Below are 18522 nucleotides of genomic sequence, written 5' to 3'. Positions count from 1 at the left end.
CCAGGGGATGGCACATCCTCAGCCTGCCTCTCATCTCCGGCCCTTCCCCTTGGTTGGGCAGGGCACCTGCACAGCCCCGGCCAAGCTGCCACATCCTCCGTGGTGGGAAGGGGAGGCAAAAAGGAAGATGAAGAGAAGAGACTGCCATGGGCTGGGGAGGGAGGGTGAGAAAAGAGGAAGGGGTCTCAAAAACAGGGCGTGATGCCCAGCAGGAGCCAAGGCAGTCAGCACACACCTGGACATGCACCGACGCTCTCCTCAACGATGGCTTTGCATCCAGAGCAGCAGCAGGTCAGGGCCACAGAACCACAAAATCACAGAATCGTAGGGGTTCGAACCCCCTGCCAGAGCAGGGTGACCCAGAGCAGGTGGCACAGGAACGCCTCCAGGTGGGTTTGGAACGTCTCCAGAGACGGAGACTCCACCACCTCTCTGGGCAGCCTCTGACACCCTCAGAGGAAAGAAGTTTTTCCTCATGTTGAGATGGAATTTCCCGTGTTCCAGTTTGTGCCCGTTGCCCCTTGTCCTGTCCCCGGGCACCACTGAGAAGAGTCTGGCCCCATCCTCTTGCCCCCTGCCCTTTAGCTCTTGCTGAGTGTTGATGAGATCCCCTCTCAGCCTGCTCTTCTCCAGCTGAACAGCCCCAGGGCTCTCAGCCTTTCCTCAGCCCAGAGATGCTCCAGCCCCTCAGCATCTCCGCAGCTTCTGCTGGACTCACTCCAGCAGTTCCCTGTCCTTCTGGAACCAGGAAACCCACAAATGGACCCAGTGCTCCAGCTGTGGCCTCCCCAGGGCAGAGCAGAGGGTGAGGATGACCTCCCTCCACCTGCTGTCCACGCTCTTTTGAATGCCCCCCAGGAGACTATTGGCCACCTTGGCCACAAGGGCACATTGCTGGCTCGTGGTCATCCTCTTGTCCACCAGGACCCCCAAGACTCTCTCTGCAGAGCTGCTCTCCAGCAGGTCACCCCCCAGCCTGTCCTGGTGCAGGGGGTTACTCCTCCCAAGGTGCAGGACCCTACACTTGCCTTTGTTGAATTTCATTAGGTTCCTAGCACCTCTCCTCTGAACTGCCCCATCTCATGGCCCCTGTGGTCAGGCAGGACAAGCTGTTGGCTCGAGGGACTCACGGTCCCACGCTACAGCGGGTGTCCCGCTGGTGCACAGCGTCTGTGACTATGCAACGCTTGGGTGAGTATCTCATATCTTTCATCTCTGGTAGGGAATGGAAATGAGGAGGTTATTCTTCGCTGAAACATTCTGGAAAGTCATAGCTGAAATCTCTCGCTTGTCTCTTCCATCTGTTTACTTTTACCACTTAATAACACGTCTGTCTTGTCAACTATTCCTGACACCACGGCAAGAAAATCCAACTCAGTGAAGACAGCTTTATCAGAGAGACATGAGCTCTTCGTTACTGGGTGACACCACGTCGGTGCTGCTCCTCTGTGTGAAGTCTGGTCTGCAATTGCAAAGCGTGTCTTCCATCTCTTTGAGGAGGTGATATCACCAATATGTTTGAAATTGTTGATTATTATGCAAAAGGTTATCCAAACTGCGAAGATAAGAAGCAACTTCAAGCACTTCAAGGAGTTGGTGATATGCTTTTCTCTTCACTGCCACACGATGTCATGGACCTAATTTCAAGTGATTAGTACCAGTGGTAAAACACTCATTGAAATAATCTTTGATAGAGGAGGGCACTGGGTCCCTATGAAGAGGGTGCGCTATCAATGATTTCTCACCATTAATGAAGTCCTAGCCTGCCGGCTCCACCACGCCGGCAAACCTGCTTCTGTCTTTGCTTTCCAAGGAGGCATCCCAGCAACCCGCAGAGGGGCAGCTTGCCTGAATGCACCTCAGTAGTGCTCATTTTCTCTTTAATTTGAGTAATCTCGGGTTTACTGTCTTTGCAGAGGATGACTTCACTCATGTCCATTATTTAAAACCATCCTCCTGGTTTCATTACTGAACAATCCACGTGTTGGGGACGCCTGGAAGAGATGAATCTGAACCATCTTGTATTTTCAAATGAACTGTTTTACCACCTTTCCCTTATTTTCTAGACCTGCCATAAGTTTTCGTTTTTCAAAGTTTTTGGAACCAGCGGAGCTGAACCGATGTCCTCGTTTGCTTTTTGGACAGGGAGCAGGCACATTTCACTGAAAACACAGCCTTGCATCTCCCAGTTTGCTCGCTGCTCAGGATCACTCAGAACACGGGTACTCTTTTGGGCACGCGTTCTGGCAGCAGAATCACAGAAGCGTTGCTTGGAAGGGACCTCGTCCAACCTCCTGCTGGGAGCAGGACGATTGCCAGTGCTAGGAGAGCACAGCCGTGGGTGTCTCCAAGTGCAAAGCATGATGGATAAAGGCCATCTGTGACACGCCGCCTTTGATAGCACCACCTGGATTTGACAATTCGAGACCTCCGCACTGGTCCTGAGTCTGGTATCCTCAACTGCTGTACTGTGTATGGTCCTGGTACACCGCTAGGAAGCGGACCGCCACTACCTGGTATTTCAGAAGCGATCTTCAGCTAACGACCTAATGAGCGCATTTTAGAAAAAAAGCAATTCCTCTATTAGATCCGTTCAAGAAAACATCCTGTTCAATCCTGGTCCGCAAGAACGGTAGCACAACTGCTACAGAAGGTGGTAACTTGCACTTTGGGAAGCTCCCTCCTTCTCTGGGAAGGAATGGCCAGCTAACGCCTTCAGGGTCTTTCCTCTCTATATGAGAAGCTACTTCCAAAAATTAGGGAAAGAGGACCAAACCAGCATTCCTGAGTCTTGCGGTTTCCCTGTACGTCCCTCTCTATGTTCTACTCCACTGCACGCAGCCTTTCCATAAAGCCCAGGCCAATTAGGCTGCCTGCCTATCAGGAGGCTCCTCAGAGCCTGCTGTCCTGGGATAAAAGAAAGGAAAAGCTCAAGGCTGCAAAGTTTCAAATGCCGCTGTGGCCAGAAAGGCCAGAAACCAGCGTGAGGTTGGCTCACAGCACAGAAGGTTTCAGCCGTCAGTCTGATGGCTGTAAGCGACAGCAAACAGCATCTACAGTGGGAGGTGTCAAGCAAGCGTGTCGAGGAGACAGTACCGCCAGCTCTGCCCTGCAGCGGGAAGAAGGAAATGATCCAGCAGGTTCTGTAGCAGTTATCATGGAAAACCTCTATCAGGTGGAAAATAAAGAGAACCTACCAGTTTCTAAAGAGTAAATTCAAATTCACTCCTGTGTGAGGGAGAAGGATTTGTTCCAAAAACCTGGAAAGAGACAAGTGAGCCGGTAAGCGAAACGGCTCAACATTCCCCCATATTGACTTGTTTTCCCCAGAAAAAACTCTTTCAATGACACTACGGCTTAGCCATTGCCCCAGGCGGCAACGAACGGAAGGAGCAGTGATGAAGAGAGAAATAAAGCGTCGAGTGGGCAGAGGCTGTTGGGACTACTCAGCCATGGGCATGCCACGAGCAGAGTATGAAACGCTGGTCCATCGCACCATGCTGGGTGCTCCTTCCTTCCCACCCTTCGGGCTAGCCACAAGGAACTTACAGAGCCCAAGGATTATGGCTGCAGATCGGGAAGGATGTGGTCAAGAGAAGCACAGCGATCTTGGATGAATCGTCTGTCCTCCGTGCTGGGAGACGGAAACACAGACTGAAGGGGAAATCCACTGGCGCTGAACGGTGATGCCATCACGGAGGAGTTTGGGTTTCATGTGCAAATGAAGGCAGAAGGGCTGCACCCCTTCAGAAATGAAGGGGAATGAAGGTAGATGCGGCTTCACCCCCTCTCACAGTGAACCCGGTCGGCGGCAGGGCAGCGTGCTGCCGTGGCCAGAGGCCCCAGACACAACCAAACTCCTCCTCTGCAATTCAGCTTTGCGAGCGCTTGTGCTCTCGGTTATCACTCACCATCGACCGAGGCGCGTGGAAACATGGTCGTAGCCCTGCCCCGGGCTGCAGGGTCACAGAACCACACAGAATCACGGAGTGGTTGGGGTGGGAAAGGACCTCCGGAGATCATCTAGTCCAACCCAGTCCAAGTCATCAGGAAGGAGAGCTGGTGACAGGGACAAGCCCTGTGGTTGGCACTGGGACCGGAGGCTTCCCAAGCCCGACCCAGCCACCTGAGGGCTACACTTGACAATACCGATGGATAATTCGCAGTGAACCCTCACACTTTATCTACACATTTCACCTGACGTCATTTCATACTATCTCATGTCATTTGATCCACCTTCTCAACCCAAACTTCAATATGCGGTTACCAAAAAAAAAAGCAACAGTCCTCACACAGAAGAGCCTAGAAGCTAGAGTTCAAAGCATAAAAAGCAGCAGGTCAATATTAAGTCACACCCTGGCAATTAGGGGGAGAAATAAAGACAGTTAACTCGGACCCACACGAAGCTTTATGCATTCAAAAACACCAATAGTGTTTTATTCAGGAAAAACAAACAGCCTCAACTTGGAGTGAGGTTAACATTCACAAGAGATGACATCTGCCATGATTACGCGAGCCAGAAACACCTTTTGCCCCAGCAGCACGGGAGGGTGTGCACAATCCTCATAGAGGCAATGAGACCCCCCAGCTCCTCCCAAAGGCTGCACAACCATCCCACCGACCTGCCCTAAGCTTCTGCTGGGGTTGAGTTGATCCTTGGTTCTCCTTTAAATTAGTTTATTATTTTCTGGTTTAGCTTTTTTACCAGTCCATCTCATTTAAACTACACCCTGTAAATTATTTTTTTTTTTGAGCTTTATATTTTTTCCTAGGAGACTTTCTAGACTTCAGCCAGATGGGGCCTCTCTTCTTTCCCTTGGCTCAACTCACCGTGAGGAGAATAAAAGCCTCCTCTGTTCTCTTTGGTCAGGTTTCCAGCTCTTGTAGGATGGTTTATCTGGAAGGAGCATTTAATATTCTTCCATGCTGCAACAGGCACTGTAGACAGAGACGCACGTATCTTCACTGCTGAAGGAGAACTAAAATATAACAAAATGCTCTCTTCCATCCCTCTTTTTAGACCAAGACAGAAGACAGAGCGTGGGCACTCCTCCCGCCCCACTATCCTTGACCTCTCAAGAAGTCTTAGATCTCCAAAGTTCTTAAGTTCTTTCTTTCACAGGACCACAACAGCCAGAAGGGACCCCCTGGCTGTTTCTGGCCCAGCACCCCAACAGCTTGCACCAGTTCATCAGCACCTTCTCCAGCCCAGAGCCAACTGCCTCCAAGGATGGAGATCCCATAGCTGGATCACACAGGGGTCATCGGCCCCCGGGGAACTATTGGATCACCCTCTCAGGCCCTTGCTGAGCAATGCTGAAAGTTTTATCAAACAAATACTAGAGAAGCAGGCAGGGAGGGGACTGCGCCCACTTGGGTCGTCCTTTGGGCCCTGCTAATGTGTGGCTCTCTCTGGACAGCTTGCTCTCTGCAAAAGGTAGTGCTTGAGGTTGCCCACAGTGAATGCAGAGAGACAGGCACTTAGAAATAAAATTTGTGCTTATAATGACTTTTTTGAGGCCCTTCCTCCTCCATCTTGTTCTTTTCCATCTCCCGCATGTAGGAAATTCTGCATCTGAGCGGAGCTGAGCCCCTGTGTGCCATGCCAGAAGGGGCACGTGGCAGCGTACCCATCCGGCGGCTGCTACTGACGGAAAACCAGCCTTCATTGTAAACACACACTTGATGGAACACCTGACCTTCCTTCTCCTGGCAAGCAATTGTCTTGCCCCAAGTATAAATACATTCTTTAGAAATACATAAATGCATAACTTAAAACCTGCTTTGGCACAGGGAGGACTCACAGGGAAAGGAAACCCCGCTGCGGCCCCAGGGAGAGCCGATACACTCACACCGGTTTATCTGGGCGCCCTGTTCAAGCCTTGCGTCTCTTGCACAAGGGCGCCGCGGCTCAGCAGCTGCCGCTGGGTTTTGAGGCCGTGCCGCTGCTGCAGCACAGGTCTGTAGTGTTTCTCAACACCTTTAATGCTGCAAGGTTTGCTTTCAGGCAAAGCTTAATTCGCAGAAAACATCAGCCTGTGCCCTTGGCTTGACGCGGTGCTGGGTTTTGCCTGGAAACGGGTGTCTGATGGAGGACAGGGCCACCCAACAACAGCTCCTCCTCGCTGATCCCCGCCGCTCCCTGCGCTCCGGTGGGACGGGGATTATTTCCAGTGGCTTCGGGCCCCGCAGGGCACAGATGGGAGAAGCCTTCCTGAGAAAGCAGCCTTGGCCTCATTTGGACGGGGCGATCGCCGAGGCCGGAAAACAGCTGATGGATTCTGATGTATTTAGCACTCCGGTTAACTGTTGCCTCTATAAAAAAAGCAGTTGCCAGGGCTGGGCATGCCAGCCCGGGGGTTCAGGGGCAGTCCTGCCCCGGGCCAGCCCGGAGCAGTGCTGAGCAGAGCTCGCTCAGGTCGCTCTCGTCGTTCTCCTCGGGCTCGGTGCTGGAGTTGGAGGGGTTGCTGCTGGGCAAGCTGTGGCCAGAGCCTGTCCTCAGAGAGCCTTGTCCCTTTGGGTCCGTGCACAGCACCGATGCATCCTGCCGGCAGATGCTGCCCGCGCGGGAGGGAGTTCTCAGGCAGTTTGGCTGGCAGTAATTGCTCTGGCTGAAAAACTGCCCTAGCAGAGATTTCTGGAGGATCGTTCTCTGGCTTTCACAAGTCCTCTGCTTTGTGCTCAGCTGGGTGTAATGCAAATCCAACTGCAGGATCACGTCCGTCTGGAAGGGGAGAGCAAAGGACACACGGTGAATCGGAGACTAAGACTTGAAGCAGAGCCTTTCCGCTGTTGCCGCTGTCAGCAAAAATGAGAGAGTTGGCCGGCTGTTGTGCAGGCTCACAGCCCCATGCTGTGGCGTGATGGAGCAGTGCTACTGCCAGAGAAAACGAGCTGTTGCATACACTCATGCCGTTTTGGGGGCCTGAGCTGTAGTTTCTGGATTTCAGGACTTCTCCCGAAATGAGGCCACCTCACTTGAGACCTCACCACTGTCACCGAGAGCATCACCCCCAGGGTACAGGTGCAGGGGAGCAGGAGGGACTGCACCCAGGCAAGCTGCACCTACGCGAGGAAGCCACGACATCTGTCCTGGCCATGGCACAGGATGGCTGCAGATACGAGAGGAATGCACGCAAGGGGAGGGATACAAACCACTTAAATAAAACACACATTGCCCAGTAAAAGCCAACAGTTTTAAACAGCAGCGCTCCACAGGGGTCCATTCGCAGTCTAGCACTATTTTGGATTTTTATAAAAGATGGTGAAGAAATCAGAAAATAACCATATTTACGGCAGCCAAATCCCTGAACGTGAACCCCTAGCGTGGGGCTGTGCCTGAGACGCCTGGCTGTACAAAGAAGGGAGATGTATAATGGAGCAAGAGGAAGATTTTGGCGGGCAATGTAGAGTTCAGGCCTCGCATCTGCACTTAAAAGCAATGCTGAACACTTGGGAAGGGTTCAGAAAAGAGATCCAGGAACAATCAAGGACTGAAAGAGCTGCCATATGCCGAGGCACATCACGCACTCAGCAGTCGGAGCTCCTTGTAGGCAGATCCAGGCAGCAGCTTGAGGGCCATGCTCGGTGGGAGCTGCAAGGAGCAGAGCAGATAAGCAGCCGCCAAAATCCACTGGCTGGGTGTTGGGGGGGGGGGGGAAATCAAACAAGGAACACAGTGCACACTCCTCCCTGGGGAGGGATAATCTGCTGGAGGAGACAAGCCAGGGGACTAGCAATTTTGCCTCTCTAGTGGTCTTTAAATAGTTCAAGAATCTTCTGAAGCGTGCCAAGCTTGGATCAGGCTCGGTGCCGTCACCCTGATGGCAGGGGGTAAAGCCTCCTGCAGCTCGAGTCCTGGCCAGCCTGTGAGCCCACTGCCTTGTGAGACACCCCTCATCTGAATTACTTGGGCGAGTCTGTTCTCCGCTAGGCTGACACAGGCAGAGAACAGCCTCCCTGGCCTGGCGGCGTGGAAGGACAGAGCGAACCAGGAGAGAGACATTTGCTTTCGTGCCTTCAAGATCAACATGTTCCTCTAACAGCAACCTGACACAGGAGTGCCAGGCATTGTCTGCACGGAGACACGAGACGCACAGAGGGGCACAGCCAGCCCGAGCCAGCAGGGATGGGGAGCAGCAGGAGAACGGCGGAGATCTGCACCTGGCAGCTCCCTACCTGAATTTTCTGCAGTCCGCAGAGCTGGAAGACACAGTCCAGCTCCTCCCGCTTGTACACCGAGGCGAACAGAGACTCCACTTGGTCCGGGCAGCTCTCTTTCAGGACAGCCACATCGACCTTCTCCTGGGTCAGGAAAACAAGAGGAAATGCAAGGAAATTTCGTCATCGACCCGGACACAGACATGTGCCTGCCCATCAGACGTGCTGCTTCTCTGCACACAGCAGGGCCAGGGCTGGCCTGTGCCCTGGACACTTTGGCTGGTGGAAACACCCTACTACAGAGCACGAGTAACGGAAATACGGAGATTTTACCCACCCGCCTTGTGCGTATCAACGGGAAGACCATGCTAAACATCCCTTGAGGGCATCTGCCAGGAAAAGTGTAGTATAATGGGGTTTCCAGCAGAGCAGACAGCAGCAACAGCCGGTATCACAACCACCTGTAGCCTAAGAGCTGTGTCAAGGAGGGAGTGAGTTTTCCAAGGGCATAGCTGGAAGAAGCTCCAAGTTGCGCCAGGTGCCAAGTTAGCCCCCTGCCACCTACAAAACTGTCAATTCTTGCTGAATTACTCAAACTTATACAAAACAGCCCCATCTCTATGAGATCCTCTTCACTAATGATGGTACCTTGGTGCGACTAATAGCACCAGAAGGGAATAAGGGCTGTATGAAACGGCATCCCGCTTTGGATTTGAGCCCTCTAGGATGGGTGACAGCCTCTTCCACAAGAAGGCACTTCCCACTGTCACCTGGCTCCAGCAGCTCCCACGGCCCGATCCTGCCACCTTGGCTTGGCCAACGCTGGGATCATAGAGTCATAGGGTTGGAAGGGACCTCTAGAGATCATCTAGTCCAACCCCCAATGTGTCAGCCTGGCTTTGGCCGTGGGAGCTGAGCAGCCTGGGCAGGCTCAGCGCGGCCACACGAAAAGCCAGTGCCAGGTGAGGAGGGTCCGACCCTTGAAAACTTCCTCACCGTTGGCAGAAGTTGCGCTGGGCCATGTTCATGAAGGAGGCTTGTTGGGACACTGCAGGGAGGCAGAGGTTAGAGGAGCTCTTGCCAGCCTGCACAGACCTTCCCCAAACTGCTGCCTGCAAGTGGCCAAAGCAATTTGTTTCTGGCCAGGAGAATATTAGGGGTAGAAGCTAAAACGTTTCCCAAATGCTGGCTGGGATCTGCAGGCGTCAGGGTGACCCCCGCTGGCAAGGCTGGCAGAACAGGAGTAAACACGGCTGCTGATCCAGCAGGTCCACCGGAGGCAGGCTGAAGAAATACCATTTATCTCCGTGCAGAGCAAAGCCAAATCCCATCTCTGCGCTTGGCAACTCATGACTGGAAAAGATAAACTGGAGGGAAGAGCAGAGCAGCGAATGGAGCTGGCAGACAGGGAGATGGGGTGTGCCAGCAAAGGGAGGACACAGCTCACAGGGGGATGGAGCCGCTCTTCTCCTCGTGGAGTCTTGTCCTGCTTCCCTCCACCAGCCTGGGCTGTGCGGAAGCAGGAGAAGGCTGCAGTGCAGGTGACATCGCTCTCTCCTGCTGGCTCCTTCCCTGGCTCATTGCATCGGGTACCTGCTCCCAGCTGCCCTGACGCCATCACTGCTGCACCAGCCAGGTGGGACTAAACCCGGAGATCAGAGAGACACAAAGCAGGTCAGCCTGGACGCCGCTAACACAGGGCTTCGGCAGGAGTACTGCAAAAAGGAGCGGAGCGGCCCTACCCCCGGCACATGCATAAGGTAGGACAGGACGCACACGCCACCAGCCCTGCCCAGGGTGATCCTACCCTGCCAGCCTCCTCCGATGGGAAAATCAGCAGCTTTCCGAGTCACAGATGGCAAAGACGGCTTTCAATAGCCTTTATGGACTCCTATGAAGGTGTCAAAATTATTTTTGAACCCTGCTAGACTTGCAATACCCATGACATCCTAATCACTAGGAGGAAAACGGTCCATGGCCAGAAGTCCTCCTCATAGTCACCCCACCACTAGTCTCCTCTCTCCCCCATATCCGTGATCCCACATCGCTCTCCTCCAGCCGCCTCATTGCTGTTGCCACATGTGTCTTTTGACTTCTGCAGCCCTCCTTCCCGTGGCGCATCCCCACTCTGCCACCTCTCCAGGAGCGGCTCCTCGGGGGATCCATCGGCCTGTCGGAGCTGGGGTTGGGCCACGTTCCCTTGTGTCTCCTTGCAGGCACAGATGTGCTCCGGACCAGATGTCCCCCAAGTGCCTGCTTTCGCAATTGTGTCAGCAGCCTTTGCAGACACCGTGACTCTTCAGCGACTAACATCACAGCTGGCGTCCTGGTTTGAGGTAAAACAGAACCAATTTTCTTTTTGCTAATTTTATTTTTCAGCTAAGCCTCTTATAACTAACTGAACTCTGTGCAATCAACGGCATGTTTTCCCCGTGGTAGCGGCTCCCAGAGTGGTAAGACCTGATTGTTTATAGTTAATGCCCCTTGGCATGAAGAGAGGCTCCTGCTTATCCTTACTGCGATAACAACCCAGGTCAGCTAATTTCATTATTTGCCCCGTTGGAGGGTCGGAAGCGGAGACGGGTCGCATCTGCAGGGAGGAGCGGACAGGACAGGTGACCCCAAACTGACCAAGAGGGTGTTCCATCCCATCTGCACCACCCTCAGTAGAAAAGCTGTGGGATCCCAAGGTCAAGCTTTCTTCAATGGACAGCATCTGAGGAGGACTCCGTTCATCTGCCTTTGACCCCGATCAGAGCATTCCTGAATCCAGCTCTGGAATCCAGTTCCCATCCATTGCTGAGTCCAATCTGGGACTTTCCCACTGCCAGCTGGTGACATCACTGTCACCCTGGGAGCTTGATACGGTTTTGTATATATTGTATGTATTTCCTTACTTTCTTTTTATTATTTTATTAATATTTTCATTAGTTTAGTTTCTTTTTTTAAACTTATAAGTCTCCTTTCTCTCTCATCCTTCTCTCCCTGGAGGGAGATGCTCTCCCTTCTCTGAAGGGGGAGAAGTAAAGAGAGCATCTGCCGTTGGGTTCAGTGGCCGGTCCAGCCCAAACCACAGCAGTTGGGTTTTCGCTGGCAGGGCAGGGATGCTCGCATCTGGATCCCTCCCAAACCTCTCTCTGTTGCCCTGTACTTTTGAGCCCCTTGAGGTTGGGCCGCACTTTTTTTCAGCCTGAGAAATACCCGGCGCGCTACAGACATAACTAGCACAAATATAAGATTGTTCCATCACAAGTTAAACCACAGCTCACAAAAAAGCCAAGGAGCATCAGGAAGCGTGGATGGGGTGAACCACGCAGCCTCCCTGCCTGGGAAGAAGCCAGTCCCAGGCACTGAACATCCAAACCGACATGCTGCTTTCCTCCGGCACAGACCTGGGACCATCCCAAAGCAAAGGAGCAAATGCTCCACACCGTGGGGAAATACCTGAAGTGCCTCCAGCAGCCACATGGGAAGGATCTCCCAGCAGCTCCAGAGATTAATTAACTGACTGTGTTATTAAATGATTTTTGGATTCGACAGCCAGCCATGTGCCGCCAACCTGCTTCTGCAGGCAGGGTTGAGCCTGTGTCCTATTCCTGAGGCTCAGGCCCTCACCCCTGGGATACGGACCAGAAGGGACCAAAGGCATCACATGGCCCAAACAACACAGCTTTGGTGACACAGGTCACGCCTGACAGAAGGACGTCCAGAAGCTACACGGGATCCACATGGGTGAGGATTCTGTGACACCCTTAGGCAAAACCCCTCCCAGACATTCACTCTTTTTGCCATGAAAATATCATATTCGCTCTGGGTCTTCCTTACTGCAATTCAAACCATGATTTCCTTTCATGTTGGAAACAAATATTTATATATTTGAAGGCCCCCTATCCACCAATTTTTGCACTTTTTTTTGCCTAAACCACAATTTTCTTGCTCTTTCCTTTTATTACTCTGGATGCGCTTTAGTTGGCGCGTTTTTTCCACAGACCACAAACTGGACCCAGTGCCCCAGCCTCAGCAACAGTGAGGAGAGCCAGAGAGGATCCCCCACACATCTTGGAGCTCTCGTTTACCACCTTGGCACGCTTTTCTGCTCTGCTTTTGTTGCACCAGCTGTTGTGGTGAACTGGTACCCCCCGTCGTTTCCCACCCCGTGCCGACATGACTGCTTATTCCTGCCCACATGCAGGAACCTGCATCTGCTGAATAACAACCTGGGCCTCAGATTGCATCTCCTGTTTATCCAAACCCTTCCAAAACCTAACCCTGCCTTTTAGCACCTTGAAGAGATGCCCAGTGTTACGGCATCCGTGGATGTAATAAACACATGCTATGGCGCATCACTGAGGTCATTAGTGAAAACAGAAAACAATCCCACAGCCCTGGTTTTCCAAAAGAAACAACATACTCAGTCACCTGCAGAGTAGGAAAGTTTCCTCCTAGTTTTAAATGGGATTTTCTGTGTTTCAGTTTGTGCCCATGGCCTCTGGTCCTGGCACCAGACACCCCTGAGAAGAGCCTGGTCCTCTTTGCACCCTCCCTGCAGGTGTTTATATAGACTGATGAGATCCTCCTGAGCCTTCTCCTCCCCAGGCTGAACAGTCCCCGCTCTCTCAGCCTCTTCTCATAGGAGAGATGCTTCAGCCCCTTTGTCATCTTCGTGGCCCCTCCAGTATGTCCATGTCGCTCATGTACTAGACACAGCTCTCCAGGTGTGGCCTCACCAGTGCAGAGTAGAGGGCGTGGATCACGTCCCTCCACCTGCTGGACACGCTTCAGGATCCATTTGCTGCCTTTCCTGCGCGGGCACATCGCTGGCTCGTGGCCAGGCTGGTGTCTAACAGGCCCCCAGGGCCTTTTCTGCCAAGTTCATTTCCAGCCTGTTGACCCTCAGCTGTGCCTGTACACGGGCTTATTTCTTCTCAGATGCAAGACTTGGCACTTCCCCTTGTTGAACTTCATCAGATTCCTGTTGGGCCATTTCTCCAGCCCGTCCATGTCCCTCTGGATGTCAGCACAACCCTCTGGTGCATCATCCGCTCCTCCCAGTTTTGTGTGAGCAGCAAACTTGCTGCGGGTATGCTCTGCTCCATCATCCAGACCATTAATGAAGATGTAAACCACTATTGGCCCCAGTACTGACATCTGGCTCTAGCTGGACTTCATGACATTGATCGCAACCTTTTGAGCCTGGCAGTTGAGCCGGTTCTCGGTCCCCTTCACCATCTACTTATCTAGTCTGTTATCTCAGCAGCTTGTCTGTGAGGGTGTCACAGGAGAGAGTGCCGAAAGCCTCGCTAAATCAAGATAAACAGTAACACCTGCCCTCCCTTCATCCACCGAGCTAGTCGTTTCGATGCAGAAGGCTCTCAGGTTACCAGGCATGGCTTCCCTTTGTCATCTACGCTGATTGCTGCCAGCCATCTTCTCGTCCTTGCTGTGTTCAGAAATGGCTTCAGGGATTATTGGCTCTATCACCTTCCCAGGGATCCAGGTGAGGTTGCCCAGCCTGTAGCTCCCCAGATCTTCACTCCTGCCCTTCCGGAAGGCAGGAGTGATGGTGGCTTTCTTCCAGGCCTCAGGAAGATCACCATGAGTTGGTGGAGAACGGCCTCACAGTCTCATCGCCAGCTCCATCAGCTCTTGTGGGTGCATCCCATCAGGTCACAGGGACTTGTGTACGTCCAGTTTGTTTAAGTGCTCCTTGACCTGGTCCTCCTCCACCAGGTATAAGTCATCCTTGCTCCAGACCTTCCCCTGGTCTCAGGGGCCTGTGAGCCCTGAGGGCCAGTCTGACCAGTAAAGACTGAGGTGAAGAAGGCATCAAGTACCTCGGCCTTTTCCATGTCCTGTGTCACCAGGGTCCCTGCCCCATTTAGCAGTGGGCCCTGTGTTTTCTCTTGCCTTCCCTTTGCTGCTGGCATACTTGTAGAAGCCCTCCTTGTTCCCACCAGATTCAGTTCCAGATGGGCTTTGGCTTTCCTGTCCTCATGCTTAAGTGCTTGAACCACGTCTCTATAGTCCTCCTATGTCACCTGTCCTAGCTTCCACCTCTTGCACACCTCCTTTTCTTGTGTCAGCTCAGTTAGGAGCCCCAAGCATGTCCATGCAGGCCTCCTGCTGCCTTTGCTTGAGCCCCGGTTCACCAGGATCCTTGAAAATCCATCGGGTCTCCTGGACCTCTTGTATCTGCAGGGCTGTGTCCCACAGGAACACAGCTCTCCAGCCTCATGACCTTCAAGACATTCACCTGGGTAAGATGCAACCTAATAGCAAGGGATCAATTAAAGCCCTGACACGTGAGATTCAAGGCTCCTCGGCTGAGAGCAACTCGTTATCCACAAGTATCTGCACTCTGCTAAATTCCCAGCCTCGATAGTTTCCTGTGCCAATGACTTCCAGAATCCAATTACAGCGCATGCAGGCAAGTATTTCCTTCCATTAGTCTCCTTTATAATTTCTGGCTATGTAGGAGCCAGGAAATGGAGAAAAGGGTCTTCTAAATTAATTTTTTAGCCCATCTATAATTATTATAAACATTTCCCTCTGGTGGAATGTATTTTTTAATTAAGATGATGCCCAGGAACTGGCAAGAGTTTTGGCTGGCCCAGTTTCAGATATTCTAAATAAACTGGGGAAAAAGGGTGACTGGAGAGGCCATTAGGATCAAACAGCTCCAGATCTAGTGACTTGAAAACAAGGAGAACCAACATAAAAGTTTAAAAGAAGTAAGCGTTTAAACAGTACAGAGCAAAAACCGGGAGCATCTTGGCTCTCAGCATCATCCCTTTCTATATGTGTCCTCTCTCTCTGAAGCCAGCGCTTGTCAAGTGAAAACGCAAGCCAGGATGGGGGAGACCACTACCACTGGACACTTAAAGAAAATGGATCAATGCCAGAAAATGCCACTGTAATTACCTCTGGCAAGCCCCGCAGCAAGCCTAACTCTCTGGTTAAGTCATTTTTATAGGCAGAATATAGCAAATGCTGGGAAACTACCCTTTCCTCAAGCAGATGGCTCCTTGCGTTCGTTCCCCAGGGCTTACAATGGGCACCTCACATCAAGCCTGGTTTTGCTGGGCTTCAACCTGCAGCTCTGGCACCTCAGCAACGCAAAAGTGGCTCAGACGGTCCCCCAGCTCCCCTCAGCACCCCCAAGAAGGGCTGGCACGGTAAGGACGCAGCCGGCTCACCCCGATCCTGAAAGGAGCCCTCCTGCAGACACCCCTGCATCTCGCTGTGGTCCCACGGGCGAGCGCGGGGGGCCTCGCTGCAGATGTCTAACCTGGGGCAGGTGAATTGCAGTCGGGTGTAAGGATGTGCTGCCACATCAGCAGACACCACTGGAGGTCAGTGTGAGCTAGCACCGCTGTGGAGCAGGACAGGGACGGGCATCCTTCCACCCTGCCTCTACTGGGTTCCCTTTCTGGTCTCCCTAATCCCTCTTGAGACAGCTCCGGGTGCAGGAGCGAGTGGCTGGGTCCCCCCTTCCCCACAATCACTGATGTGGGGTGGATGCACACAAATGCGCGCAGACACACACACACAATTTTCATGCGTGGTTAAGGGAGCTCATGAGGGGAAACGATGCTCTGGCTTGGTAACGGGCAGGATCAGGCTCCAAACCTCCTGCCGGACGCACCACTCCGCATCAGTCACCACCACGGACTTAGGGGCAGCACCCCTCCACGAGCAACAACGGCTGAAAAATCCACCGCAGGCATGCTACGCGTCAGCAAAAGGACTACAGAAAATGAGGAAGATGGTTAGTGAAAAGGATCATCAAGTTAAGTCCTTAGAGGCGGCATGGAGACCACCAGAAAAGACCACACTGTGTACGTGGTCTGTTAGGAAAGGTGGGAGAAAGGGTGCAAGGAAGCTGGTACAGCTCAACTGGGAAGAAGTACAGGAGGATATATTGCTGCATGAAGATTTATTAGCACAGCGGGCTAAGAAGGCATCATTCAAAAAGCCAGATCTGCTTCCAAACACAGAAAACAGAAAGGCTCTTCATCTCAGTCAGATTAAACGCAATGATTTAATCAGGCAGGCCAGAAATTGGTCTGAGGAGTAACTGGTTAAAGGCATCAAAACTGGCACCAAATCTATTTTGCCATGCATCAGGAGCAAGGCAGGCAGTCTGCGGGGCACCGACGCGTGGAAGGAATGCTCAAAGAGGTGCTTGCAGAGGGGATTATTTGCATTAGAGTTAGCAGAGATCCTCTTCCATATGGGTTCAGCCTTTTCCAGCCCTCGGGCTCACCATAACACCCCCCCCTCTGCCCCAGGGAAAGGAGCCCGGTGGGAACTGAGGGGAAGGGGAGCAGCATCTCTGCTGGAGGACTCACAGTGGGCCGGCAGAGCAGGAGATGGGCGTCAGTGACGTGTGCTGGGGGAGGCTGCAGCTTGGCGCACACGTACATCATGTTGGAGAAGAGCCGGTGGAAGCAGAGCTCTGCCTGCGCCCCGCAGGGGAAGGTCACCATTTTGCTCAGTGGCTCTGGAAGGGAAAGCCGAGTGGGGTCAGGACCTGGTGGCCCTCAGCTCCTCAGAGGGTCTCACCAACACCCCCCTGCAGACTGGTGTCCCTGAGGGGCACGGGGATGCCCAGCCCTCTCCCCCCACCCACCCGGCAGCCCTCCTCGCGCCCTGCATGGCTCACCGTGGCCGCGTCCCCAGTGCTCGGCAGCTGCTCCCAAGGGGCAGATTGGGTCCGTCAGGGACCGAGCTTCCTTCAGAGTGTGTTTGATCTCCATCACCTGCTTCCCAGTGACCAAGGGATCCCGGCCGATGTCTAGGGGAGAGAGTTTGCAGGTACAAGAGTCACTCCAGGTTCCTTATTTACCATCCTCTTTTTTATTTATTCCTTATTTATCATTTCAGACCCTAAGTGAACATCTCCATACCACTGCCAGGGTGGAGATCCCCCCCCCCGGGAGGGGGATCAGAGGTGCTGATCCTCACTCTCACCCTTGCTGGGATGGCTGGGCTGGGGTGGCCACTCGGTTTCCGCTGATATTTCTTCTCACCCCCGCTACTGAAGTAAGCGGTCTCTAGCTTGGGTTCAAAGTACTCCTTTACCTTCTAACACATCCTCCAGCATGTGTGTAACCTTCTTCTCCTGCAGAATGTGTTTCTTCAGATATTTCATGAAGATCCCAGAGCTGAACTCCCCGTCCTGCAACTCATAGGCTTCTGCATCTTCGCTCCTGTAAGAATAAGGACCCGTCCTCACATTTCTGCCACAGGCATGAAGCCCTGGGGGTGAGTCAGGGCTTGCCGACTCCATCTAGACTCCGTTGGCTGAGTTTGAGTTCACTCCTCACACAATGGAGCAAAGTGCTTGGTTTTGGCACGGGAGAGGGTGGAAAGGGCATGGACAGGAAAAGCAGTGGAGGGGGACAGAAGAGGACAGCACAGCCTCTTTTGCCAGCCTGGGTGTGTGACAGCAGTTGAAAAGCCAGAGGAACTGGCACTGGAGCTGTAAGTAATGCTCATCCTCATCTTAGGAGGCTTCAGGTGACAAGCTCATGGCACACACGCCTTGGGAATCAAGCTCAGGCACGGAAGGACAGATTACAGGAGCTGATGCCACCTTCACACATAACTTGTAACTGATGCACAGGCTGCCACTAGCGGTGTCAGGAGGAAGAAAAGAAGCATCTGAATGGGAAACACTTAGAGATGGAGGGTGAGAACCAGAAGAAACATGAGCAAAGCTCTCTCAAGCCTCCAAAAGCCACCATGCACAAAGGGATGTGAGGAGATATGGCTGCACCAGCACTTGGTCCTCTGTCATGGTGTGGGCCCAGCAAAGTGCACTTACGTGGCATAGCCGTAAACGGTATTGCCCCAGGGCTCCAACGGCTGGACCTGGGAGAGGGCACACTCCGGGTTGTACCTGGAAGAGGAGACAAAGGAGACAAAGGCACGAGTCAGTGTCAAGGACGCCCGTCAGCATGTGTCTGGAGGGGACAGAACCCGTGTGCTCCACCAAGTCCATCTCCTATGGATGGCAGTAAGATCAACCCTCATGTCAAATACTTGGGCAGCAACAGAGGCTAAAGCTAGGAGTCCTACAAAGAACCCAACCCCGGGAAAATGAGTAGACAGGGCTCGCTTTGACCTCTCTGCACTGGTGAGCTGCTCCCTGCCCTGCAAGCGAGCCTGTAGCTGGGGGTGCAACCATGTCTCCTCCCTCCTGAGGCTGGTTTGTCACAAATCCAGGCCGCAGCACAGTGCAGAGCACGTATGGGTTCACTCAGAGGTGTGCACATCGCAGGGCTACGGCTCAACCTGTCCCAGGGGCCTGGGGTGCCCCACGGCTCCCTTCCAGCCCACGCACACACCTTCTGCCCC

The 18522-nt window shown here is 53.0% G+C and overlaps 1 protein-coding gene across 1 annotated transcript in view; it reads right to left on the bottom strand.

Moving 5' to 3' along the window:
- Positions 1-4407: 4407 nt before the first annotated feature.
- The window catches only part of LOC141748720 (mucosa-associated lymphoid tissue lymphoma translocation protein 1-like), a 30061-nt gene continuing 15946 nt past the window's right edge, over positions 4408-18522 (bottom strand). The window contains exons 10-15 of the mRNA XM_074601213.1: positions 17990-18064; positions 17245-17372; positions 16826-16957; positions 16512-16663; positions 8179-8304; positions 4408-6724 (exon numbers count right to left, since the gene is read on the bottom strand). Coding sequence (XP_074457314.1) covers positions 6362-6724; positions 8179-8304; positions 16512-16663; positions 16826-16957; positions 17245-17372; positions 17990-18064 — 976 coding nt within the window. The 3' untranslated portion in view covers positions 4408-6361. The remainder of the gene's footprint in view (positions 6725-8178; positions 8305-16511; positions 16664-16825; positions 16958-17244; positions 17373-17989; positions 18065-18522) is intronic.

The sequence above is a fragment of the Larus michahellis genome, chromosome 9 (genome assembly GCF_964199755.1).
Source record: "Larus michahellis chromosome 9, bLarMic1.1, whole genome shotgun sequence".
NCBI lineage: Eukaryota > Metazoa > Chordata > Aves > Charadriiformes > Laridae > Larus > Larus michahellis.
Note: the sequence above shows the minus strand (reverse complement) of the source record. Positions and strands in the feature narration are given on the sequence as shown.